General features: G+C 53.4%; 1 protein-coding gene across 7 annotated transcripts in view; it reads left to right on the top strand.

Annotated features, from left to right (window-relative positions):
* Nucleotides 1-850: 850 nt before the first annotated feature.
* The window catches only part of ZC3H4 (zinc finger CCCH-type containing 4), a 38,573-nt gene continuing 13,451 nt past the window's right edge, over nt 851-25,972 (top strand). The window contains exons 1-11 of one of the 7 annotated variants that reach the window (XM_037059311.1): nt 851-934; nt 2,038-2,194; nt 17,300-17,519; nt 17,831-17,941; nt 19,715-19,937; nt 21,864-22,015; nt 22,666-22,762; nt 22,871-23,007; nt 23,554-23,661; nt 25,080-25,191; nt 25,680-25,789. In XM_037059311.1, the coding sequence (XP_036915206.1) occupies nt 2,043-2,194; nt 17,300-17,519; nt 17,831-17,941; nt 19,715-19,937; nt 21,864-22,015; nt 22,666-22,762; nt 22,871-23,007; nt 23,554-23,661; nt 25,080-25,191; nt 25,680-25,789 (1,422 nt within the window). In that variant the 5' untranslated portion in view covers nt 851-934; nt 2,038-2,042. Of the gene's footprint in view, nt 1,915-2,037; nt 2,195-2,305; nt 2,439-2,461; nt 2,993-3,605; nt 3,668-17,299; nt 17,520-17,830; nt 17,942-19,714; nt 19,938-21,863; nt 22,016-22,665; nt 22,763-22,870; nt 23,008-23,553; nt 23,662-25,079; nt 25,192-25,679; nt 25,790-25,972 lie in introns of those variants that run through there. The other 6 variants (XM_037059302.1, XM_037059342.1, XM_037059331.1 and 3 more) reach the window with 6 other exon arrangements.

The raw sequence follows: 25,972 nt of genomic DNA, 5'->3' as shown, positions 1-25,972 counted from the left end.
AATCAATCTGCCACCAGTAGCTGGGAAGTGGGACACTGGATTTACACCGGTTTACAGTGAAAGACCTGATGTACACTGAGTTCAGTTCCAAGATACCATTTCAGGGTGATGATGACGTGATGCTGGGCCTGTTCTCTTCATCACTTGGTGTGTCCCATAATACGTCATCATCTGGGACTGTGGCCAGTCATTTGGTCTTCATAGCATCCATGAATAATCCAACAGCTAATTCTCAGAACAAGAGGTCATGACTTTTTAAAAAATATTTTATTTATTTATTTATTTATTTATTTATTTATAGAGGAGAAGGGAGGGAGAAAGAGAGGGAGAGAAACACCCATCTGTTGCCTCTCCCATGCGCCCCAATCAGGACCAGCCCGAAACCCAGGCATGAGCGGTGACCAGGAATCCAACCGGTAACCCTTTGCTTTGCGTGATGAAGCTCAGTCAACTGAGCTAGGAGGTTTAGGGCCAGGTCATAACTTTTTATAAAACCCTAGGGCGAATGCCTTACCAGAGGCCCATACACTACTCCTAGGAGGCAATGGAATGCCAGCTATGATTTAAAAAAAAAATCTGCAATGCTTATGGTAAATCCTATTACCTTGGGCCAAATACTTAAATACCAAGTTCCGTCTGCACCCATTAAATGGGAATAATAGTACCGCTCCTGACCTTAGTCGTGAGGGTCAGAGGATTTTACGTTCTTATACTGTACGAACCCGGCCGGCTAAAGCTTCCAAGTACAGCATTTGAGAGACTTCCACCTACCAGGCATCAGATTCTTAAACTCCACCAAAGCCCGCCCCTTTTGCACCGCCCCGGGATGAAGTCACTGACCGAGGTCCCTAATGACATCATCTGCCCGCCTGCCTGGCTCCATCCTCCCATTCTCCGGAAACCTACAACTCCAGCACTCGGCCTCCGGCTTTAGGTTATTTTTTTCTCTCCGTAGCCCGAAATCCTTCCCTCCCATCCTTCCATCTAAAACTTTCTACTCTTCTCGCCTACCCTCGAGCTAGCTATCTTCGGTTCTTTCCGCATCCTCTCCAGTGAATTACTCAAAATCGTTTACTCTCTTATTTAACCGACTCCCTGACCCGCCCTTCAGCTCCTTCCTTCTAAATCTCATTATCCGCGCGCGGCCTCTGTCGGCTGTTTCCGCCTTCTGCCACCCACCTCGACGCCGACTTCGGCTCTTTTCGGATAACCTTAGTTCCTTGTTTCCCAGGCCCGATCCACTTCGGCTGTTTCCGGCTCCTTTGGGACCGCCCACTTTTCTCCCAAGCTGCGCCCTCATCACCACCTTCGGGTCTTTCCGCCTCTCCCCGGCTCCAGCTTCGCTCTTTTCGGCTTTTTCCGACTCCTCTCGGCTTCACTCTTCCCCTCGGCTCTTTCCGCCGCCCTTCGGGAGAGTGGCCCGTACCCCGTCTCTTTCACGTGACGCCGCCTCCGCCTCCCAGTTCCCCCTCCCACCTCACCCTTCCTCCCGCCTTAGCCTCCCAGCCTGTCCAGGCCACGCCGCCATTTTGTGTGAATTTCTGACTGCGGCGCGGGCCGGACAGCCAGGGCACCGAGGGCGGGCAGACAGACAAGACAGTCGGCCCGTTTCTCTCTCCCTGAAATCCTTTTTTCTTAACCCCCCTCGCTCGCTCTCCTATTCCCCCTTTCCCCATCGCTTGCTCCATTGCGCGCGGCCCGCGCTAATTACACCCAACCACCCACCAGTGTCCGTGTACCCCGGGTGTCCCGCTCCCGGGCCCGCGGGTGTGTGTGTGTCGGGGGGGGCTCTCGCCCCAATGAGGGCCCCTTGCCCGTGAGCGATTGACCCCAGGAGCGGGCTGCGAAGAAAGCAGGCGGCGAGCGGCCCGCCGAGGCCTAGGCCGCGCGGCTTACGTGGAGGTCGGCGCAGAGGTGATTCCGAAACCGAAAAAATATATACCTATTCCTATCAGGAGCCCTCAGAGCTGAAGTGTGCCCCTCCCGCCACGCCCAAGCAGTCCTTTTTCGTGCATTAACATCCCCTCCCCCCCAAAGGAACTATGGAGGCCGCGCCCGGGACCCCCCCGCCGCCGCCATCAGAATCGCCGCCGCCGCCATCGCCGCCATCAACGCCTTCGCCTCCTCCGTGTTCCCCCGACGCCTGCCCGGCCACCCCGCACCTCCTCCACCGCCTCCCGCTCCCTGACGACAGGTCAGGCCCCCGGCCCGGCCGGGGCAGCGTCCCCGGGGGGAGGAAGGGGGGCGGCCGCCATGTTGGGCCGGGCCGCAGAGGAGGAGGAGGAGGAGGAAGGGCGGGGTCGGTGGGTGTCTCTCGCTCGCTCGCTCTTTCTCGCTTGCTTTCTCTCCTGGCCTCATGCGTTTCCCCCCCCTCGCGGCGTTCGCCCGCTCTCCCTCGCACTCGCTCTGTCTTTTTTGGGCGCCATGCTGAGGGGAAGGTGAGGAGGCGCCCCCCGGACCCCCCGCGCCCGCCTGCCCGCCCTGGGGAGGGGGCGCCGGGGGGCGCTGCGGAGGCCCACGGGGGGTCCAGGCTGCCCCTGCGCCCGGACTGGCAGCCACGGACCCGCCTGCCGGTCGCCCGGCTTCAGGGAAGGGGAGGGGGAGGGGCCCCCCGGACCCTTTTTCGGGGGGGATCTCGAACAACAGCCCCGCTCTTGGGGTTTGGCGTTGGGGGTCTCCCAGCCCCCGGCAGTATCCTTTCTCCTGGGGGAGGTGTGCCCTGCCCTACTTGGAATGGTAATCCTAGCTTTCTCAGGAGGCAGGAAGTGGGGGTTCGTTCAATTCTTTCTCCATCCTCCTACTGGGGGGGTGGTCCCTGGGTGGGGGTTCTCTTGCAGTATTCTTTTTTTGGAGGGAGGTGTTTCCTAGCTACTCTCGAGAGGGCAAAAAAGGTGGGGGATCTCTAGCCCCCTTGATGGAAGCCCCTGCCTCTTTTGGAGAAGACCCTTCCCTTGTTTTTCCTTAAGGGGAGGGGTCCTCTCGCTTTTTTTAGGTAGGTGATGCCGTTTTGGGGGGGAGGGGAGCGGGAGAGGTTTGGTTTCCCTGCCATAGAGAAGAGAACAAGTTGGTCCCCTTTTCTGGGGTTCCCTCCTCTTTCGGGCTAAAGTACGGCGCCATCCCTCCCGGAAGAGAAAACGAGGCTTTCTTGTGCCTTGGCAGGGGTTGAAAGGGAGCGCTCCCCCCCTCGCGTTTATTAATTGCGAAATGGGCTCGCCCCACACCCTTCTCTGGAGCGTGATAAAGGGGCCAGCCCAGCGCGTTTCAGGGCGAGGTTGGGCCGCGTTTCCCCTGCTCCAGCACGAGGTTAGGGTGCAGGGTTCGCCCACCCTTCCCTGGCGGCGCCGGGGAAGCGGTAGCTAGAGAGTGGATTTGGACGTGGAAGGAGCGTTTCAACTGGCAGGAAAGCGAGTCTTGGAGGGAGCCCGGGGCGGGGAGGGGAAGAGAACGCGCTGGACAGATGGCTGCCCGTCGCTGTCCTGGCTGGCGGGGGGGGTCGCTGACCCCCTCCCCGCCCTCAGGCAGGGGTCTTAGCTAGGGCTTCTCTGCCAGGCACCATAGCCCCTTCTCCCCACTCCCACCTCCCCTTTTCCCTTTCTCCTTCACAGACCATACTTTGCCTTTTAAAAGAAATGCCACCCACATTCAGAGACACAAGTGCAGCAGTTTGGTGAGCTTTTACAACAATTTTTTTTGTTTTGTTATGTTTTGTTCTAATTAAATGTATCGTCCTGGGAATCGCAGCCCATCGCAGCCTGACTCCAGTTCCAGGAAATAAACAGATTAGCAAAGGTCTGTTCCGCTAAGCCCACGTTGGGCTTCCGGGCCCCCTCTTGGGGGCAGGTACATTACTCAAAGGTGCTTACAGGCTTTATTCGACCTCTAAGGAGTTCTCTTATGTCAGAAGTGTATGTCTTACAGTGGGTTGGGATGGTAAGTAGCCTCTTTTATTGAGTAATTCAATTATCTCCCTCTTTTTGTCCCTTTCCTGCCTGCCTTCCTCCTCGCCTGTAGATCAAAGTGATGCTTGAGAGAGTGACTTTTGATGTTCAAATCAGGATTCTAACCGTTGAGCCCTTTTCGACTTGCACGTCCTTTCAGTGTTTAATGTTTAAAATTTGACGTACACAGTTTTCTCCAAGGAAAAAAAAGTGTGTTACTGTAACGTGACAAAAACCTCTGTAAAAGGCCCACGTTTTCCAACCCTTGGTGTCCCCTCTTGTCATTTCAATTCATTGCTTTGTCTCCAGCCTTGGTCTTTGAAGAAAGTGGATACTTCAAGTCCATTTGTAGGAGACAAGGTTACTGAATTTGGTTTATGATACTTACATTCAAGTTCAGGCTCTCCCTCCCCTCTGCCCCACTCCCCCCCCCCCCCAAGATTGTGATTCAAGTAGCTCCCATTTTCTTTTACCGCAGTGTCTCTTACGGTGATGGACGTTTAAATTAAGCAAGTCATTTGTAAAGTACCGTTGAAGCACCAAATCGGTAAAGTGTGTCAATACCCACTCTCCTGTCCTTGTCTCCACTCTCCTTTGTTGGAAAGCACATGCCTGCCCGTGAAAAGTTGATACAAACGCGTTACATGCCCACTCATGGTGGAGAGAACACCGCCTTTGGCTCTCAGTGCCCCTCTCCCACGAGTACAAGGAAAAAAAAAAACAGCCAACAGAAATGACTTGCAGAACCAAACACTGTACTTCCGATGTGTTTTACAAGCATAAGTTCTCCTGTTAAAAGACAAAAAAGAAAAAAACACGTTGAAGTTCCATTTTCCCTCTTGTCCACTTTTGGCCCCTGACATACTTTGGTAGAGAAAGCTTTTTTAACACACAGCCCTCTTCCGCTTCCAAAACATCCTGTCTCCTTTTTGTTTTCTTCTGAAAGAGGAGAAAAAGATTCACCCACGTTCGGATGAGGAAACGTGGAAATTGCCTTTGAATTACAATTCAGCGGGCCACTGGTTCTCCTTTTCCATGTGTTTACCACCGCTGGGAAGTGGTGCTCTTAGTGTGTAAAGTCAGTTGTGGGAGGAAGGAGTGTCCGCACAGTCCAGTATCCTGCAAAAAAAAAAAAAAAGTCTGAAGCACAAACTGAACACACTCTCCAGCGTGCAGGGTCAGCTGGAAAGGAATTGCATTTAAAGTTTGCCTTCTGCGAAATTCCTTCTGGGGGGGGGGGCAGATGCAGAGACTGGGTGCTAACAGATGGACCTTCCAAGTATCAGGAGCTACTAAGTTGAGCAACCCTAATTTAATAACTGCTTTGAAATGTGAATGGAATGGGATTTCTTTGGTCAGTAAAAATTGGAGCAATCATTGAGTTTAAAAAATATTGCCCTAGACATTTAAAAAGGGCTCAGGCATATCAACACAAGGATTTATTGTTTTTTTTTTTTCCTCAAAGGAATCTCATGTATCAAATCCAAGAAACCCCAGTAATTATGTCAGATTATTTTGGTAGCCTTTGTTTTTGAAATGTCACAGTACTGCCTTTTTTCTCCCCAAAACTGATGTACCAGTTAAAATTCAAATTAATGGATAGTGCAAAAAACAAAAACAAAAAAAAGGGTGTCACTCAGAATCCCTGATTTAACAGCAACTCTCATACACTTGTAATGTTTAAATTTCCATATTCTCTGAGGAGAGTTTGAAAAGCAAATAGAAATCTCCCAGTAGAAACAAAATCAGTTGTGACCAGGAAAACATGGATATTCTGGTTCCTACAGCCCCTATTTTTCTTCTTAATCTCTTCAAAAGAAAAAAGAGGATTCCCCAAAAGGCCTTTGTAATTCACAGTCTGTCCTGTCTCCCAGGTGGGGTTTCAATGTGCTCTGAAGGTTTAAATTTTGTAATTCTTGGAAAGCCAGAATTTTTTTTTTTTTTAACTTAGAGCTCTTTTCAAAAGCCACAAAGGTGGCTTTTCATTCGTCAGGAAGGCCGATCCCAGGGGAAAATTGTTTTGCACCTGTGGAAATTTTTTCCCAGCTGTTAGGGATGAGGGGTTGCCTCTGAGCCTGTTTCTGTCCAGTTGAACATAGTGTCACCTTGGGTGGGTACAGGAGTGTGTCTTCAATAATGCCTCCACCTCCGCTCCTTTCTCTTAGATCTTTTCCCTTTGCTGAGAAGGAGAAACATGGATGTCTTAGGGTTGCCTTACTCTGCTGGCATTCTTGCGGATATCAAGTCCTAGAACCATCTGCTGCAGGCCAGATCCAGTTGCAGTGAATACCTCTATGGTGCAAATTGCTATTGGAAGTATTTCCAGGCCTCTGTGCATGTCTTATGTTCCAGACAATCTAATTTTGGTCCCTGTAGACGATAATTTGCGCGTACCGGAGTGGCTGGTTCTGACCCAGGGTAGGAGGTGGAGTGACAGAAACTAATTCAGCGCTGAGTGAAATGGCTGGGTTTGTACCCGAGCTAGGCGCTTGCCTGTACCATGGCAACGTTGCCAGCACAATAAGGAGAGAAGAGGATGGTTTCTGAGATTTCTAGCACTTGGTGTTCAGTGAGCTGATTCGAGGGCCCACGGCAGCAGCCGGCTCATAGGTGGCAGGATTCCGTCAGAATAGATAGAGGCTGGTTTCATAATTAAGATCGGAGGGGAAGGGTGGAATGGCTGCCTCGCTGTCTGTTGGGGCGCCTTACGAAGTTCACTCGGGTAAATGAAGGGGGAACGTTGTTCAGGGAGCCCAACCGCACAGAGTCGGCCTCCTCTCTGGCTTGTGGTGGCTCACCAAGGGCAGTCTCAGAGACGGTGTGCGGGATTTTTGTTCACTTAGTAACGGTAACGGGGTTCCGTGAGCAGTTTTCAGATAAATTTCCGACTCGGTCAGTTGATGGCTAAAGAAGCTTCGTTGCGTCCTGCCGCTGGAATAACTTTTTAGCAGAACACAGGTTATTTGCTTAGCGCATAGTTTCCTTCTGGTCAAATTGCTCTGGATGGAGAATCTGGTATTTATTTTGTCATTTCATATGCGTGTAAATTGGTGACTCAGCTCCCTATTTGTAAGGCAAGTGGGGACATCTTCCAGCATGTGAAGGAACAGTGTGGGCTTGGGAGGCAGATAAGCTTGTACTCCGGCCGGGCCCAGCCTGCAGCGTGCAGTGGGCTCTGACGGTGATGCCCACCGTGCAGGGTCGTAGCGGTGAGGTGGGCATGTGCGGGACACCCACAGGACGCCTGGCACTCAGTGGGTCTTGGTTTCTTTCTCTCCCTGCTGTCCTTATTGGAGAAAAGTTCTAAGTGTCATTTACAGTCTGGCCTATAAGCAGAAGTAAGAACAACATCTGTATTTCTGAAGGAAGTTCCACTTATCTTTCACTTAGTTGGTGTCTGGTCGGCTTATTCAATTGCAAGGAGTCTGTTGGGGTTGAAACCAAGGGGAAGCCATCTTAAGGCATTTCTTGATTGCATAATGTCCTCATTATAGATACCAGAACAGCCATGCTGTCTCAAGCTTGTGCTGACTGCCTTCCTGTGTTCATCTTTCGCACGCACTTGGGGTCTGAGTCGGTGCTGCAGCCAGCCTTGATAGGCCTGCTGAGAACCGGAGAGGCAGGGCCCTCGCACCCCACCCCCCGCAGCTGCCAACTAGTCACATCCCCTGAAGCCAGTCCTTTGCCCTCTCTCAGAGAAACAAGCCCTGTCCGCCCCAGCTCCAGACCTGGAATTTGGCTGAGTCAGTGAAGGTTTTGTTGGTTCATTCACCAGCCAGACTTGTCCCGTGATTTTCTTGGAGCAGAAAAGTTTTTGGCATGCGCAAGCAACCCTTCTCTCCTGAGGACTTTATTTAGAGTCGGGCAGAGGTTGGTGAGGCCTTTACCGGGCCTCATATTTCCTTCCCATGTCTGACCTGCCTTCTGCAGCTTCTGGCCATGGTAGGGAGTTGCTGTGACTTCTGCAGCTCCTGATACCTAGCTGCAAGGCAGAGGCCTTAAGAATGATCTGTAAGGTTAGACTCAGTGTCTAGATCACACAGGCAGACTGTCAGAAAATTTGGCTCAGCAGCAGGCTCAGCACCTGGTTTCCTTGTCCCTGTTGTCCTTCTCTGGGGGTCCAGAAACCCCAGGGACATAAAGCTTAACACAGCACGGATGCTGCCTGTTCTTGCTGCACCAGGGTCGGCCCTCTTCTGGTAGGCAGAGGGTGGGGAGTGGTGGACGGCCGTGGACATGGCGGTTGGGCAGACCGGAGTTGTTCATCTTCTAAGTCAGTTTCCTAGCCTTCCCAAAGGTTTGGCAGTGCCCCACTGTCATGTGGAGATCAAAGATTACCTGCCAGGGGCCTTCTGAGCGCTTCTGTATTGGTTCATGTCAGCTCTATGCTGAGAAACTGAAAGACTTCAGCTGAGAAACAGCTGAAGAAACAGCTGAAGTCACTTGTCCAAGGTCACGGAGCTAGTAGTGGGTGTAGAGCAGAGTTAGCACCCTGGCCGCCTGTAGTCAGGACTGAGCTCTAAGCCCATATGCTGTAGGGGATCTGATAGAGTGTTTTGCAACCTGCATTGTGCAGCCGTGAGAAAGATGTGAAGTCCATTTGTTGACGAGTGCTTGTCTGCAGCTGTGGTCGTCACTTTTGTTGTGGTGCTGGAGGTGGCAGGGAAGAATCCCCTATAAAGTTGGCCCCAAAGACAGTAGGGTGTGCTGCCACCCCTCCGGGACCGGCTGCGGCTCCGTCACCCTGGGTTCCACTCGTTCCAGCGGATGTAGATGCCGAGCCTGGGCTTTCGAGCCTTTAAATTGAAGGGATTTCCATTCATTAGAAGTAACTGGAGACTCTTGAAGCCCAGTGTAGAAGTGGATCTCAGCTAACATCCCTGCATGTCCTGACCTAAGGGAGCCGGGCTGTGTCACTTGGCTACATGTCTGTTGCAGGTGGCTTGGAATAGTGCCCTCCTCATTTTCCTAACGGACACCAAGGCTTAGGTTTCCTTGGGATTCCAGGCCCTGCCGTTGCTCAGGGCGCCGGAACAGTCCCGGGAACCGCATTCTCAGCAGGCTGCATCCTGGGGTGGGAGGGGGTGGCTGGCAGCCACGCTCATCTGTTTGGTTGCTACACTGATCACAGATGGTTTGTCGTCAGTCAACCTCTGGCCTGTCAGGAAGCCCCAGTAAACATGAGAGTTTTAAGTGATCCAGGCTGCCACCAGGGGAACAGTCCCAGAAATGGTCCCACGTCTTTGTTGGTGAAATTGACAAAGAAGGTCTCGGGTGCTGAGGTTGATGCTGTGTGTGTAGAATATACTGTATCCTGAGCACCCCACCCCCAGGCTGTACTGTCCCTCAGGCTCTGTGCTGTGCCCTTGGGGTGCAGGGAAACTTGGGGTGACTGCCAACAGGCCACAGGTGACCAGAAATGAACAAATAGTTGCATGCAGATAATTGCAGGTTTTTTTTTAAGATTTAAAATGTACTTTATTTTTTCAGTCATGCCATATTTTGAAGGTATACAGTGCTTTCCCTTGGCATCAATTATGAGCTGGTTTTGAGACAATTCATGGTTGTACCAGCTGGGATGATCATGGATCTCTCCATTCATTCGGGGTAACTGCCAGCGGGGGGCAGGTTCCGTTCCCTTCCAGTCTGTGTTGCTGTGAACATCCGTGCAGCAACACAGCGGTGGCCCCACAGCTAACACAGTATCCCCATATTCGCCATGGGAATCAGGTGTGCGCATCTGCCTGGCCTGTCTCGTGTTATTTGCTGAATGCTCCTGCACTTTTGGCCAGTGGGAAAGGTGTGAGGGTGAAGTCAGACCTGCAGCGTCTGCAGCTGCTAGTTTGCTGGAAGTTCGAGTCAAGTGCCCTTGCAGAGAACCAACCAGTTGTCATGAGGAACTCTTTAGTGGTGTGTGGAGTCCTGGGCCAGGTGGCTTTTAAGAGGAAGATATTAATACTTTGTCTTGGCTGAATGGAGCCAGATTGATTCCTCTGAAAGAGTTAGGAACAAGGAGAGGTCTTAGTTGGAACGCAACTTAATCCATTAGATTTTCCTCTCTGGAATAACAGACACCGTTTGTCCTTGGATGGGAACCAGCGTCTTCCCAGCTTTCAGCAGTCTCAGGCGTGGTTGGCGTGAGAAGGCTCAGAAACTCTTTGTTGCTGAGAAGCAGATTTCAGAGATTGATTGACAGGAGAAACTTGGATTGGAAAGAGAACTGTCAAGCCCACGAGCTGTTTTGCAGGAGCGAGAGTGGGACAAAACTGTCTCTCTCGGGCAAAGACTGTGACACTCTGCCTCTGTGAGATTCTTGGGACAGGCCGGGTTTTCCCTTGGTCAGCTTGTGTGCAGCCCCGCAGAAACGTTCTGATCAAGTGGTTTGGGTGCTTGGATGGACCCCAGTGTGGGTGTACCCTTGGGTGGAGCCCTCCTCCCAGCATTTAGGGGACCTTGGATTTCTGTCCCTTGGATGCTCATGGTTTCCTGTCCATCTGGGAAATGGACAGGAATCCTGGAGGTCCCAGCTCCGCCCTCCCTTCACAGTCGAAATGGGGGCACAGAGCCCCTTGGCCAGTGTCTTTGAGCCTCACTTTGGCAGTTCTTGGGATACGGTTTTCCATATGTATGTCTTACTGTTTCCAACTCACTTACAAATTTTAGGGGAGGAGCTGTTCTGTGAGTTGGCCTGATGGGTAAATTCTGTTTAATGGCACAGTTAAGAGCTGGGCCTGGGGTTGGAAAGTCCTAGATTCAGGTTTCGGTTCTGCTTCTTCCTGTTTTGATCCTATAGGCAAAATTTCGTTCTATCTCTGAGCCTTTTCTGTAAAACAGACAACTAGTGAATCACTACCTAATAGGCGTACGAGTGGGTTTCAGTGAGAGTTGAGTAGAAGTGGAGAGAGCTCAGCAGCCTGGTGCCCGCATGGGAGTTGCTGCCACAGAATGTTCGGAATGAATACTTAACGACTGCACTTGGACTTGAAGATAAGACCCTGAGGTACCTAGCCAGGTGTCGTAGTTAAGAAAACCAGGGCAGAGAAGTGAAGAGGGCTGGAGGGCTGGGGGCCCCCTGCCCTGGGCTCCAGCTCGGGGCTGGGAAATTACCCCTTTAGGAACTTCACACACTCTCTTCACCTTGCTGAGACTGTCTCTACTTAGGGCATCTTTTTGGCTTTTTTAACTTCTTTTTATGGGAATTTTCTAACGTAGCCAAGAGAAAAGAAAATAGTGTTGTAGATTACCCTGTGCCATCGCCCAGTTTCAACACACATAAATATCAGCCAGTTTTGCCTCTTCTCGCCCACCTCCACCGCCCTTGCATATTGTAAAGCAGATCCCAGATCTTGCCTCATTTCACCTGTAAATTCTTTAGTGTGACTGGCTAACTTAAAGATTTTTGTAACAACCACAAAACCATAATCATACCTATCAAAATTAACAGTAATTACTTAGTATGACAAATACCCAGTCCAGGTTCAGATCTCTCCAATTCCCCCCCCCCCCCCCTGCATTGACTTCTGGCAGTAGGCGTGTCCACATCCAGGTCCTGGCAGGGGCAGGTTCTGCGCTTACGTGTGTTGAATCGAAGCGATGGGGGTGCTGGTGGCTCGGCTTCTCTTCTGTCATGGGCCTGTGCTCGAAGCCCAGGTGGTGTCTGTGGTGTGAGCACGTTACCATGGAAATGGTGCCATGTCACAGAGCCAGTTATGACCACAGCTGAGAATGTTGAGGGAAAGGGAGACACAGAGCCATTTGCCCTTGATTTCTGGTTGATGAACCTAGGTTGTAAGGACACTGAAAAAACACGTGCAAGACCCAGAGGTTTATTTCGAGAATTTTTGCCTCTGAAAATCCCTCAGTGAGGTTCCCCTCCCTGGGGCTGCTTCATGTCCCAAATTGAGCGAAGGTGCCGGGGCCTTCCGCAGGACGAGCCCTGAGCCGATTTTCTAAAGGAAAGCCTTCGCTCCTAGTAAAGGGCTGTCCCCCTGGTCGGAGTTGGGGCTCCTGGACTTCTGCATTTAGGCCTGTCCTCAAACATTTGAAGAGGCGGAGCTTCCTTGTAATTTTTGTAATTTTGTCCCTAGTTAATGGATCATTCAGAGCCTACTCAGGCAGTTTGTTGAGAGTTTGGGCAGTTAATGATCATAACCCTGACCTTCACACTAACCTAGCCGCCTCTTGTCAGGGGCGCTCATGGTCTTCAGGTAATAGTCACTGTTCCCATGAGTGTCCATCTTTCCTTCTTTGGTATTTCTCTCTTTTTTCTTCTTTCCTTCCTTTCTTTTTTATTTTTTTTTGTAAACCAGGTGGATCGACAAACGCAGGCCCTTTTCAGCTTCCATCCAGCTCTTGTCCAGAGGATTTCCATGTTGCCAAGCTTTGTTTTCCTAAGGCGTCTTTGTCCCTCCTGCCTGGGGCTCAGCTCTCCCCGTGGGCAGCTGCATAGTTGCTTTCTGGTGCCACCTAGATTAGTGCTAAGGAAGGGGAGATGTGCATTGGTCGTTTTCATCAGGATTTGCTGGGAGCGGAGGACGGTGCCTGCACGGTTGGATTAAGAGAAATGGGACCTCGTCGGCCAGCTGTTGGCAGTGGTCCCTAAGGGGAGTTGGCTGTAGCCTTGGCTGAGAAAATGCTTCCCAGTGAGCATTCAGCCAGTAAGTTTAGGGTTGTTTATGCAGAGGTACACTCAATGCTAGCTGGTTCCTTTTTTTTTCTCTTTCTCTCATGATTTTATTTATTTCTAGAGAGGGGGAGGAGGAAAGAGAGAGAAACGTCAAATGTGTGGTTGCCTCTCGTGCACCCCCGCCTGGGAACTTGGCCTGCAACCCAGGCCTGTGCCCTGCCTGGGAGTCGGTCCTGTGACCCTTTTTGATTCACAGACGGGCACTCAGTCCTGGTTCTAAGGACCAGGCAGGGTGCTAAGGTTCATAGAACCAGTAGCTACTGGTTGGCGCTTTATGCCTGCCCCCCTGTCAGGGGCTTTATCCATATTTTTCTCCTTCAATCCTCACAAGCCCTTGAAGTGCTATAGTTATCCCATTGTACCGATGAGAACACCAAGGCTGCGGTTCTGTGTGCTGAGAGCATGCTCTAGGGAAGAGAGGGAGCTGGCGGTATCACTTGATCAGTGGGGAAAAGCCCATGCCCAACCGTGTAGGCTGGTGGGTGGGACCAGCCTACTTGGAAACTTGGTAAAAGTGCTGTCTCTGTCAAGCACTTTTACCCCTGGTATGTGATGAGCCCAGCATGCTCCTGTGTCCTTGGGAGTTGGCTGAATAGTGGCATGCCTTAGAACGGGTGTCCAGACTCTTCTGTGACCTGACCCGAGAGGAGGAGCTGGCTGTCACCAGCTCAGCGAATGGAAAGTTAAATGCCCTAGAAGCTTAGTTCAGGAGGCAAAAGGCAGAGCTGACTAGGCAAGACGTTGGCCTTCTCCCAGTTCCTCCCAGGGCCTGTTCCAAGTTGGTCGCCCAGCATGGCTGGTTCGCTGCCCCGACGGCCCTGGCAGGCCAGCCCTGGCGCAGCTGTCATCCCCGGGCACTGCTCTGGGAATACGGCGGTCTCTGCCCAGGCGGACGCTGCAGGGCTTCTCCTGCATGCTGGTCTCAAGAGGGCTGGGCAGGTCTTGATTGAAACGATTTGCGCGGTGGGGCTTCCCCGACTTTTCTTGGGGGATTATGTCACAGTCTATTAAGCATGCTCCCTCGGCACTTAATCCCGCTCTGACACGGGCTTTGCCGGCAGCCTGTGAAGTGGCACCGCTGAGACCTGGTTGCCGTTTTGTGGGGCCTGCCTTTGTGCGGTCCTGTCTGTGGCCCTCGGCGCTCCTGCCCTCCGTCCCAGTCTCCTGGGTTTTCTTCCTGTTGGAGAGTCTGAAGGAAACATGCCCCGTGCCCATGCCGGACATGTAGCTGGGACTCCCCAGTGGCAGCAGAGGGCACCCCCTAGGCGAGCAGAGGTTGGCCTGGGGCTCCGAGGAGTTTGAGAGGTGGCGTGGGCAGGGGGCACTGAGAGTGTGCAGTGGTCAGTTGTGCGCCACCTTCCCAGTGTCCCCTCCAGTACCCTGTTCCCCTCCATAAATCATCAGAGATTTTTTTTAATGCCTTATTTTTTTTCTGTTTCTCCCGACTCAAAGGAAAGAAAGTTTCAGGTATCAGCTCCCTGTTTTGTAAAAAGCCGTGTGAACAGTCAGTCCTATGGTAGATTCCCACTGAGCCCAGGGGTAGTGGGGCTGTTAATACAGATAATGCAGGGAACTCCTCTGGCTGAAAGTCTTTGTGGGGTGGCCCCGCCTTGCTGAGTCCTCTGGAATGAAGGGCTTTCCTCTGCAGTCATTCTTGGTGATGGTGAAGGCTGTGGGGTTGGTCAGACATCTCCTATGGCCCCGCCCCCAGTATTAGATGTAGAGCAGCCAGTACGTGGGTCCAGGCAGGGGTGCAGCAGCAGGACAGGGACGGAGGTCTCAGCTGATGATGGGCAAGACCTCCTCCTGCCGTGCCGTGGGGTGCAGGCCACGCTGGCTCAGCTCCCTGGGCCCTGTATCACAGTGGCTGGATTTCTTTTTTTTTTTTAAATATTTTATTTATTTATCTTTAGAGGGGAAGGAAAGGAGAGAGGAAGAGAAACATCAATGTATGGTTGCTTCTCGTGCATCCCCTGCTGGGAACTGGCCTGCAACCCAGGCATGTGCCCTGACTGGGAATCGAACCACGATTATCTGGTTCGCAGGCCCGCGCTCAATCCACTGAGCTACACCGTGGCTGGATTTCTTGTCATTCATGCCTTTCCCTATGAGGACAGTGCAGAAAAGGAGGTGCTCAGGAACCTGGCACAGAGAAGATGCTCAGAGGTGCTTGTGGCCTCAAGTAGGCAGTGAATACGTGGTCTCCCCCCTTCCATTTTCTGCCCTCGCTGAGTAGGAAGAACAGTGGGCTCAGAGCCAGGAGACAAGCCAGTCTTGGCTTTTTTTCATGTCATCCCTGGCTCTCTGACTTCGACCAGGCCCTTCACGTACTCCCCCTCATGTTGAAATGAGGGGGGATGGCACTGTTTCTTCTGCTCTGGTGGCGCTCCTGGTCCAGGAGCGTCTTTTGCTGTGGGCAGTCTTGGGCTTTATGTCTTTTATCCAGACTCCTGGGAGCCCAGGCAGTTCCTGTGCCGTGCACTCCGTGCACCCATGTCCCGGGTTTCTGAGAGGGCGTCCCTCTCAGCTTTTTCCTGTCCTGACTAAACTGTCAAGAGTGCAGCTCTTCACAGCATTTCTTCACGGATACCAGCCTCTGCCTCTCCAATCTGTCTCTGGGCCGCCCCCAGCTCCACTGTGTCTCTGCCTCTCCTGGTCTTTCTCCTGAGGTGTGGCCCCCTGGCCCGCCCCAGCCTTCCCCTCGGGCACACAGCTTGTCTCCAGTAGCCACTCTGCCAGTGTCTTCCACAACTTCAGACGGCAGGAATTTGCCGTGTCGTAATAACAGCTTCTCCCTTGGGTCGGCAAGCTCACCCAAACCAGTTTCCCCAGTTAGGTGGCCCTTTTATTGTGGGTGAGGCCATGCCAGCAGGATTGCCTGTGTCCCCTGAGAGCCCTGCTTGGTGCCACCCCTCTTTCCGTGGGCCACACCCGAGCCGGAAGGTGTCTCACTTGTCAGGAATGCTGCCTTCTCTAGGGTTTGCTGGGCGTCTTCCCGTGAGGCCAGCCCAGGCCAGTCCGGCCCTGTAAAGTAAACAACACGAAACCCTCACGGTCACCTCTCCGCAGTATTTCCTTGGAAACATCAAGAGTTTCGTGTCCTGCATCCTGCGTTTGAGAGCTGCCTTTGGCCTCTGCTGGGGTGTCTGGGGGCTGGACCACTGGGTTTCAGGCTGATGTGGCTCCTTTGAGTTGGGATGCGAGTTAATGGAGTTCACACATCTCCTCTGGAAGGTCTTGGCGTTCAGGGAGCAGCACCAAGGCAGACAAGGGGGGTGGCGCAGTGAGGCCCCTCGGGGTCCTTGGAGAAGTGGTCAGTCTGTTGTTTCCCCACGAGGCCGGCTGCCTGTGAGCTTGTTCCCACACTGACCGCCGCCTCTCTGCCTGGAGTTCTTCCCTCTGTCATTAGCCTTCTGGCCCCTGGGTTTATCCTGGTACTCTTCCTTATCTTCAGTTTGGGTCCTTGGCAATTGGTTAGGCATTTTTTAAGCCCTCACATATTTTTCCATGGTCGTGCATGAGGAACTTGGGGAATGTTTTACGTTTTTTTAATTTTTATTTAAAACCAGTTTTTGTACTTGTGAGCACTGTGTCTGTGGGTTTGGCTGAAAAGTTGGGTTCTTTTCCCAGCTGCTCCTTTCTCAACCCTGTTTGTCCCCTCACCCAACCCCACCCCACCAACATGTAGATGTTTAGGGTCCTGTTGGCAGCTCTGCCGTGGTGGGAACTTCGTGGTGGGGCAGGTACTTAAGGGAGCTGACAAAGTCAGAAGAAATCCAGGCCAGGGAGCCAGGAGGGGTGCCCAGAGGTGAGGCAGGTCGGGTTGGAAACGAGGCTGAGCCACAGGTGGGGGAAGGCCCTCCTGCAGGCGCTCTGACTGCCCTCACAGGAAGGCCTCAGAAGGGCTCTGGAGCCCGGGACCCTTCTCCTCGCCCCTTTTAGCCATGCAGTCTCTCCTGCCTCCAGCCCAGAGCCATGGAGCTCACGGTGTGGGTCAGACCCCAGAGCCTATTCACTAGTGGGCCTGGCAAGGCCTTGGTGTCCTCAGGCCTGCCTGTGGGTGGGGCCCCGGGACCTGGTGCAGAGCCATGGCCTTCTCACCACTGTGCATGGCTGCTGCTCTTAGCTCGCAGGACACATCCACAGGCCTGGGGCCAAGTGGTGAGCCTAGGCCACGTACACGGGGAGGGGTACTGGTCCGTTTTCCCTGAGAGACGCAGTGTCTGTGGTCAAGTGAATTTCAGAAGTGCCCTGAGGCCGAGCCGTATGGGTTTCTTGACTGTTGGACTTCTGGGAACTTCTGTCCCAGCATTAGGTGTTGTGATTCCCCCAGGTGGGGAATTCCCTCAACTCATCTGACCAGAGAGCCTCGTCACTTTTCTTCTTAGAGTTCCAGTCCTCGGGAACAGTTGGGGAAATACTGTTCCGGCAGGGTCAGTCCCTGGCCCCTTCCCCAGCCCCCAGCAGGGTTGCTGGGAGCAGGTGCAATCCTTCGGGAGGAGGACAGGGTCGGGCGGGAGGTAGTGGACCCCACTTCCCCCAGGGCCTCTGGCAGGGGTTATAAGTCTGGTTTGCAGCAGCGGGGCCGTCAGTTCCTATCACTCTTGGCCAGCCCACGGCCCTCGGTGGCCTCCTCTCCGCCCGTGTTCATGTTGGCTTTGGGGTTGGTTTGTAGGGAAGATGGTGAGCTGGAAGAAGGTGAACTGGAAGATGACGGGGCAGAGGAGACCCAGGACACCGCTGGGGGGCCGGAGAGGGGCCGAAAGGAAAAGGGGGAGAAGCACCACAGCGATTCGGACGAGGAGAAGTCTCACAGGAGACTGAAGCGGAAGAGGAAGAAAGAGCGGGAGAAGGAGAAGAGGAGATCGAAGAAGAGGAGGAAATCTAAGCACAAAGTAGGTCTGCAGGGTTCAGGGCCCTGGGCCTGGCCTTGAACCTTTGCCTGCTGAGAGCCCCTGGGGCCTAACTTGTCTTGTCAGGCCAAAGAATACTCCTAATAGTGTTTTCCCTTCCCCGAGTTGCTCAAAGACCTTTTTTAAAGGAGTTGGTAGCTCCTGCCCCTTTGGCACTCAGTGCCCCTAGGTGAGGCGTTCCTGGAGAGCACAGAGCCCCCGGGCACACTCCAGCAGTGCTTGTCGCATGGGCGGACTCTGCCAGAGTGGCCTGCCTGCCACGCAGTCCCTGAGTCCACCCCCTGTCATTGCAGCGCCACGCGTCTTCCAGCGATGACTTCTCCGACTTCTCTGATGACTCGGACTTCAGCCCCAGCGAGAAGGGGCACCGCAAGTACAGAGAGTACAGCCCCCCATATGTGCCGGTGAGTGGCTGCGGGGCGGGGCTCCACGGAGCGAAGCTGCCGTGTCCACCGAGTGCTTTGCCCTCTGCTAAGCCATGCTGTCGGCAGTTCTCAAGGCTGCCTCTCCCTGTGGCCTTGGCGTGTGTCTCCCGTTGCCAGGAAAGATGATGATCTGTCCCTGTCATAGCTGACTGCTTTCCACTGTTCAGAAAGGACTTTTGTGTATATTGACAAGACAATGAAATGGTTAGCAAGAGTAAATTATACTGTAGCTCTGACCTTAAACATGAAGTTAAATTATTTGTACAGTGTGCGCACTGATTTCCCTGGCAAAACTGGTGAGAAAGAGCACCACTGTAGATTTTCAACTTATGATAAAAAAATGCTTTCAAAGCAAGTAGGTCCCAGGTGTCATGTGACTCAGCGCCATCCATCATTACAAACGATTTACTGTAAGATACAGCTGACACTGATCTGCCAACGCAGCTTCAGACTAAACCTGAGGGAGGCCGGGAAGGGAGGCAGCGCCATGGCCTTTCCTTGGGAACCGGGCGTTGAGGCCTTTTAAGTTCTGCTCAAGTAGTTGTGTGTGTCTGTCTCCCTCTGATTTGTATTTTCTCTCTTTTTTATGAGTGTGTGGGGTTTATGGGAAACTGAGCAGAGCGCATATTTCCTCATGCGCCCACCCCCTTTCTGCCATTACGAATGCCTTGCATTGAAGTGGCGCATTTGTTGTAGCTGATGAGCTAATACTGATGCATTATAGAGTCCACAGCTCTCCGTTAGGGTTTTACAGTTCCTTGGGTTTTGACAGCTGCATAAAGTTACGTACTCACCATGCGCTATCACGTGAGATAGTTTCAGTTCCCTGAAAATCCCCTTCCTCCCTTGAGCGTCCAGCGACCACGGGTGTTTTTACTGTCTCTGTAGTCGAGCCTTTTCCAGAATGTCACGGGGTTGGGCTCACACGGTGTCGCCTTCTCAGTTTGGCGGTTTCCAATGAACGGTGTGTGTCCACAGTTCCACTGTGTCCATTCGTAGCTCCACAGCTCATTTCTTCTCCCCGCGGAGTGGGAAACACGCCATTGCCTGGACCGCCACAGTCTGTTTATCCATTCGTGGCCTGAGGACGTTTTGGCGGCTTCCATTTATATATATTTAATTTCATCCAGTATCTCTTGGCACTAGCACATTTTGTTTGGAAAGCGTCATTTAAAGTGGCTTTCTAGCCCTGACCAGCAAGGCTCAATTGGTTGGGCGTCTTCACACAGTAAAAGGTCACCGGTTCAGTTCCTGGTCAGGGCACATACCTCTTGTGGTCATGTTTCTGGTCGTGTTTCTCTCCTCTTTCTCCCTCCATTTCCCTCTCACTAAAGTAAATAAATTAAATAAAATGGCTTTCTAGTTGGGTTGCCAAGCAAGTCATTAATTGAATTCCAAGGCCCTGGAAAATTCTGACTGAGAAGCATCCTTCTTGCCTACCAGCCCCACCCCCCCAACTGAGATTGCGCTATAACCCTGGGAAAGAGCCCTCTTTCTTTTCTCCCTGGTTCTCCAGGATCATGGGGTCTGTGTTTCTCAGTTATCTTTTGAGCTGTGGCCTGTCCAGAGAATAGAAACAAAAGGGCCTACTGCCCAGATCCCACTCAAGGGAACCTGTCCCTGGAGAGGCTGGGGGCTCTCCCCAGGGAGAGCCGAGACACCCAGACAGATGTGTCAGATCAGGGGACAGTGGGGATCGGGGTGGGCTATACCCACGGCCCCACGGCCTGCTCACCATCCTGTCCCGGTCAGTCCCACCAGCAGTACCCCCCGTCGCACACCACGTCCATGCCCAAGAAGTCCTACTCCAAGATGGACAGCAAGGGCTACAGTGTGTATGAAGACTACGAGAACGAGCAATACGGGGAGTATGAGGGCGATGAGGAGGAGGACATGGGCAAGGAGGACTATGACGACTTCACCAAAGAGCTGAACCAGTACCGGCGCGCCAAGGAGGGCAGCAGCCGGGGCCGAGGTGAGATCCTGCCTCCATTCCTTCCCTGGGCGTCTGAGCGGGCCTGGTGTGTGTGGGGAGCAGGGGGCAGGGCTGGAGGGGTGGTGCAGAGCCAGGCTCAGTGCTCACCGAGCCCCAAGCCCAGGAGAAGAGATGCGGAGCCCTTTAGGGCTGAGAGAAGCACAGAAGGGGAGGTTTCCGGGAGTTAGGCAGCGGAGAAGAGGGGCCGGTGCTGAGGCCCTGGCTGGGATGGAGCCAGGCTGGGATGCGGCAGGGAGAGGGGGATTCACCTCATGGTCAGCTGTGAGGAGAGAGAAAGGGGGCAGCTTCTCACATTGGGGCCACCATAATGACAGCTGGCTGCCTCAACCCCTAATGGCCTCCTCCCCCATCCTCCCAGCTCTTATCACCTGACAAGGTGTGGCTGCAGCCCGAGGGACTGCCACACCTCTGAACCTTGAACTGTGGCCATTAGGAGAAGGGTGGGGGAGGGCAGAGTGCCTGGTCTGGCCTCTTAGAACTGTCTTCTGCCAGTGAGATTTCCCACCCCAAGGGGTCTTCTAGGACCTTCCAGCTCAGCCCCAGCTAAGGCCCAGCTTGTTATTTGAATGGCCATTCAGCCCTTCTTCCTTTAAGAAGTCTTTTCCAGACACCTCCCTGCACAGGCACTGCCCTTTGCAGATTCTACACCAGCACTGCTCAGTGGAGATAGACTGTAAGCCACCATGTAATCTGAAGTTTTTTAGTGTTCGCATTAAAAAGTAAACACGCCCTGGCTGGTGTAGCTCAGTGGATTGAGCATAGGCCTGCGAACCACATGATTGCGGTTTGATTCCCAGTCGGGGCACATGCCTGGGTTGCAGGCCAGTTCCCAGCGGGGGGACTCATGAGAGGCAGCCATACATTGATATTTTTCTCCTTCCCTCCCCCTCTAAAGATAAATAAATAAAATATTTAAAAATAAATAAATAAAAAGTAAACATAGCTGGCTGGTGGGGCTCAGTGGATTGAGTGCCGACCTGGGAGCTGAGGGTGGCTGGTTCAGTTCCTAGTCAGGGCACATGCCTGGGTTGTGGGCCAGGTCCCAAGTAGGGGGTGCTCCCAGTCTGCCCGGGCAGTCATACATTGATGTTTCTATCCCTCTCTTTCTCCCTCCCTTCCCCTCTCTCAAAAAATAGACAAAATATTTTTTAAAAATTCAAAGGAAAACAGACCTTTCTTCCTTTAAAAAAATAAAAATAAAATAAAATCTTTTAAAAAATAGTAAAAGCAAACAGGTGACATTAATTTTAATGATATATATATATATATATAAATGATATATATATATATTTAAAGATTTTATTTGTTTATCTTTAGAGGGGAAAGGAAGGAGAGCGGGCGAGAAACATCAGTGTATGGTTGCCTCTCATGGGTCTCCCACTGGGAACTGGCCTGCAACCCAGGCATGTGCCCTGACTGAGAATCGAACTGCAATCCTCTGGTTTGCAGGCTGGTGCTCAATCAACTGAGCTACACCAGCCAGGGCAGTTAATATATTTTATTCACCTAATACATTCCAAATCTTATCACAATATGTAAGCAAAGTAAATGTGATACTTTACATTTCTTTTTTTTTTTTTAACTAAGTCTTTGAAATCCAGATGTGCTTTACACTTAGAGCATCTCTTAGTTTGGGAGCTGCATTTCAGGTGCTCAGTAGCCACAGGTGGCTGCCCTGTCGGACAGTGTGAAGGAAACGTGCAGCAGTCACGTGCCCGCAGTGCGGAGGGACCCCCATCGAGGGGTCCAGGGGAACTGACAGTCTGCCCGGGAGAGCTGGGAAAGCTTCCTGGAGGAGGCGGATCAGGATGAAATGACTGATCTCAGGGGCGAACAACGGGTCAGTGTCTCTCCTTGGTGGGGCCCGCTCCCGCTCTCGCACTGACTCTCTGAATTGCTGTGCAGGCAGCCGAGGCCGTGGCAGGGGCTACCGAGGCCGGGGCAGCCGAGGAGGTTCTCGAGGCCGAGGCATGGGCCGGGGCAGCCGAGGCAGGGGCAGGGGCTCCATGGGAGACCACCCGGAGGATGAAGATGACTTTTACGATGACGAGATGGATGTAAGGTTTTCTCCCGCCCAGGGGTGGGAGTGGCTGGGGGGCTGCATGAGTTGTTGGGGGCAGCCTGTGAGACTTACGGGGAAAGAAAGCGTGAGGTGCAGATCTGCATGTTTTAAATGTTCATGTGACTTTGGAATTGAGACACCTTCATAGGGTTCAAATTGAAAAGATACTGAAGGGCAAGCTGTGTAAATGTCATTTTCTTTCTCACTGCTCTCCCAGCGACTCAGTGCCCGTCCCTGGAGACAGGGTTCCTGAGTGTGCCCTGAACTACTGTAGGCCTTTGCCGGGGGGTGGGGGGGGCTTATTTATTTACCAGCCTGCGCGCACACACCCTCTCACAGAGGAGGGCCACCACGCTCTGTGCTGTGCCTGCCGAGGCCTTTCTCTGCCTTATTACGGCCACCTGTGGTGCACGGAGGTGCCCTAGCAGATCGGCCCGGGTAATTGTAGTGAAAATTAGGACCACCCACCGCTCGGGCTGGGGTGAGTGAGGAGGGGGCACAGGCCCGAGGCTCAGGCTGCTTACCTGGTCTTAGGAGTCTGAAGTTGTCCTTGAAATGAAGAGGCAAAGCGGGCAGAACGTGTAGTTAGGGACGGTGTTCATTGTTCCCTGCCTGACACCTCCCTTCTCCTTTCGGAAATTCCAGTATGGAGACTGTGAGGAACCCATGGGAGACGACGATTATGACGACTATTCCAAGGAGCTGAACCAGTACCGCCGGTCCAAGGATGGCCGAGGACGAGGTGGGCCGGGGGCCCGGGAGGTGATGAGTTGGTAGGACTTATTGTGGCAGCTGTCGTAGTTGGGTTCTGGGGAGAGGCAGCAGTTGGTGCCATTTCTCCCCTCTGCAGGGCTAAGTCGAGGCCGTGGCCGGGGTTCCCGAGGTCGAGGCAAAGGGATGGGCCGGGGCCGAGGACGAGGCGGCGGCCGAGGGGGGATGAACAAGGGCATGAATGACGATGACGACTTCTACGACGACGACATGGGCGTGAGTTGACTCTATTTTGATCTGATGCGTTTAGCCGGGCCCCTTCTTGGGTTTCATTTTTCTCCTTTAATGAGTTGTCCTCCGAGGCCAGCCCTGTCCCCCTGCTCCCAGCAGCTGTTCCCTGCGGGGTTGAGAAGCACTAATCATCCCTCCTGGGGCTCGTGCTGCTGGGGAGACCCTGTTTTTAAAGTCACATCTGTGTAACCCCTGCAGTCACTCAGAATGAGTCTCTAAGATTCGGAGGGTTTGCTGTGACCCGCCCAGGTAGCCCTGGAGTCTCACGGGAGGCACCTCTGCCCCTGGGAGGCGGACGCATTCCCTCACAGGTGCGCACGGGTCTCCGTTGCCAGCAGCTCCAAAGGCCAGGGCTTTTCTTATCCCATGCTAGCGCTCCCTGTCCTGGGGCTTAGACCCCTTGTGACCACCCCCGCCAGCCAACCCCTGCTGCTCCCCCTCACTCGGAGGTCGCCTCCACCTGGCCTGCACCGGGCCCTCGCTGTCCCTCCTTGTCATTCCTGTTACAGTCACCCTCTGTGTTCCTAACAGGATGGTGGTGGAAGCTACCGGAGGAGTGATCACGACAAGCCCCACCAGCAGTCCGACAAGAAAGGCAAAGTCATCTGCAAATACTTCGTGGAGGGGCGGTGCACCTGGGTAAGGAGCTGCAGGACCTGGTGCCTGCAGCCGGTTGGCAGCCTCTCAGGGGGACCCATGGGCCCCTGGGAGTGTTCCAGAGGCCATGCTCGCTGGGGGCATGCTTGGGGTGGGCGGGACTGATCAGCTACCAAGAGGTGCCTGTGGGGCCTGGGAGGCTCGGGCACCTTCTCAGAGGGACTGGGGCTGCAGCAGCATGACACACCTGGGGTTTTCTGGTTTGGGGGAATCTTTTTGGCCACACTTTTCAACTAAGACCTCAAGCCTTGTCATGTTAGGATTGATGCTAATGCAGAATGTAATGTATTCTGATTAGTTATTGAATGTTAACGTTGGAAAAGGAATTATTAAGACATTTACAGGAAAGGAGGGGTGGGAATCAGGCTAGCCTCAAACTCGACAGCAGAATTTAGTGCCCCAAGATGGACCAGTGACCAGAGAATTTCGTAGGAAACAGTGTAACCCAGTGTTAGTTCAGTCAGATGGTGTTTCGTTCTCCGTCAGTGGCGGTGGGCAGGTGCTGGGAGACACGCATGCAGGGGTCGCTGCACATACGTCTGCATCTGAGAGAACAGTGTATGTTTCAGGGAAATGTGCGTGTGATATAAAATACTCCTTATTGTGCAATTTCTACTATTTTTAGAAACTTACAATACCTGTAAACAAAGAGAAATGAGTAGCCATTCACCTGGGTGCTGTGTTTGATTTGTGTCCAGCTGCAGATAGTGAAAATGCAGCTCCACTGGCTTAAACGCACGGGTGTTTCTCCCTCAGAACAGAGTCGGGGGGGCGGGTAGGCCATGGAGGGTCAGTGGCACCCTGGGGGGCCCACGCTCCTGGGTTCTCTTCTGCCGCTTTTAAGCACGTGGCTTTTGTCCTCGTGGCTGGACAATGGCTGCCATTCCTCCAGGCATCATCACATCTAAGGGCTGAGAGGCAGGAAAATGGGTGGAGGGATTTTTTAAAACATTGAGGCTGTGTTGTCGTCCCTGGGGAGTTTTGCCTGTACTTATGGCTGGAACTTTAAGGCAAATGGGAAATGGAGTATTTTCACTTGGGCCCATTCTTTCCCGAACAAAACTGGGGTTCTGCTGGGAAGAAGCGTGGGACTGGATACTGGCTGCCATGCAGCAAACAGTGAAAACGGGTGGATAAAAGGGAAAGAAGAAGGGACGGGAAGAGAGGGAAGAGTTAGGAGGCAGTGAGAGGCACTGGAGTGGAGACAGGACTGGGGTGTGGGGGAGGGGCAGCGGCCCGAGAGAGGGGAGCACACTCGGTCAGCGGGAGAAGTGGTGGGAAACCTGCCCTTTACGGCGGGAAGCAGGGGACTCGTTGTGTCTTGACAGCCCTGTGCCCCAGCGGTGGCAGAGTAGGGCTCCCCGCATCACAGCCTGACCGCTCCGCTGCTTCTCCTCCAGGGGGACCACTGTAATTTCAGCCACGACATCGAGCTACCAAAGAAGCGAGAGCTGTGCAAGTTTTACATCACCGGCTTCTGTGCCAGAGCGGAGAACTGCCCCTACATGCACGATATCCTTTGGTGCCCACGTCCACTCCAAGTGAGGGGGCAGGATGCCACCGCTGGTCATGATAACAGCTGACCTCGCTACGTTGGCTCGCGCGCTCCCTCCCGGCACTGGTCCGGGAGTTCTGCCATCCGAATCTCACTCCACCCTCCCATGCGTCCTGTGACGGGCCTGCCGTCCCGCCCTGCAGATGAGGGAGCCGCGGCACACGTGTTGTGTCTTCTCTTAACGTAGGCCCTTGAGGCTCGCTGCACCTGTTACCTGGTACCTTCCTGAGACCTTTGCAGTGGGTGGTGTGACCTCGGGCCCCCCGGTGCACTGCCCTGCTCGTGTCCCGTGAGGATTCCGGGGCCAGCTTGGTGGGCGGGGAGCACTCCGCAGTAGGAGTCTTGTCTTCTCCAGGCTTCAGCTTCCTCATCTCCTAAACGCGGGGGGTGGGCTTCTGCCCTTGGGGTTCCATGAGGTGAAGCATTGCCTTAACTTGCCGTGAACGTGACTTTCCGTGTAAGCTGTACCACACGACTGGGAACTGCATCAATGGGGACGACTGCATGTTCTCCCACGACCCTCTGACTGAGGAGACCAGAGAGCTCTTGGATAAGGTAACTCGGGGGGTGGCGTTGGCTGTGGTGACTGGAACCAGAAGCTGTGTGCTCCGTCGGCTTGGCTCGGCAGCCCGCCGGCCAACCTATGTGCGGGGCCGGGACTCCCAGTCGCATTGATCTGGAGCTGGGCTGTTTCAAGGAGGCGAGGGGACTGTTCTCGCCCGCAGGGCCAGGGGGGGT

Source organism: Sturnira hondurensis, unplaced genomic scaffold, assembly GCF_014824575.4.
Source record: "Sturnira hondurensis isolate 20B ecotype Veracruz unplaced genomic scaffold, ASM1482457v3 Scaffold0001020, whole genome shotgun sequence".
In the NCBI taxonomy this organism is placed as follows: domain Eukaryota; kingdom Metazoa; phylum Chordata; class Mammalia; order Chiroptera; family Phyllostomidae; genus Sturnira; species Sturnira hondurensis.
The sequence above is the reverse complement of the archived record's forward strand: the minus strand, read 5'-3'. Positions and strand labels throughout refer to the sequence as shown.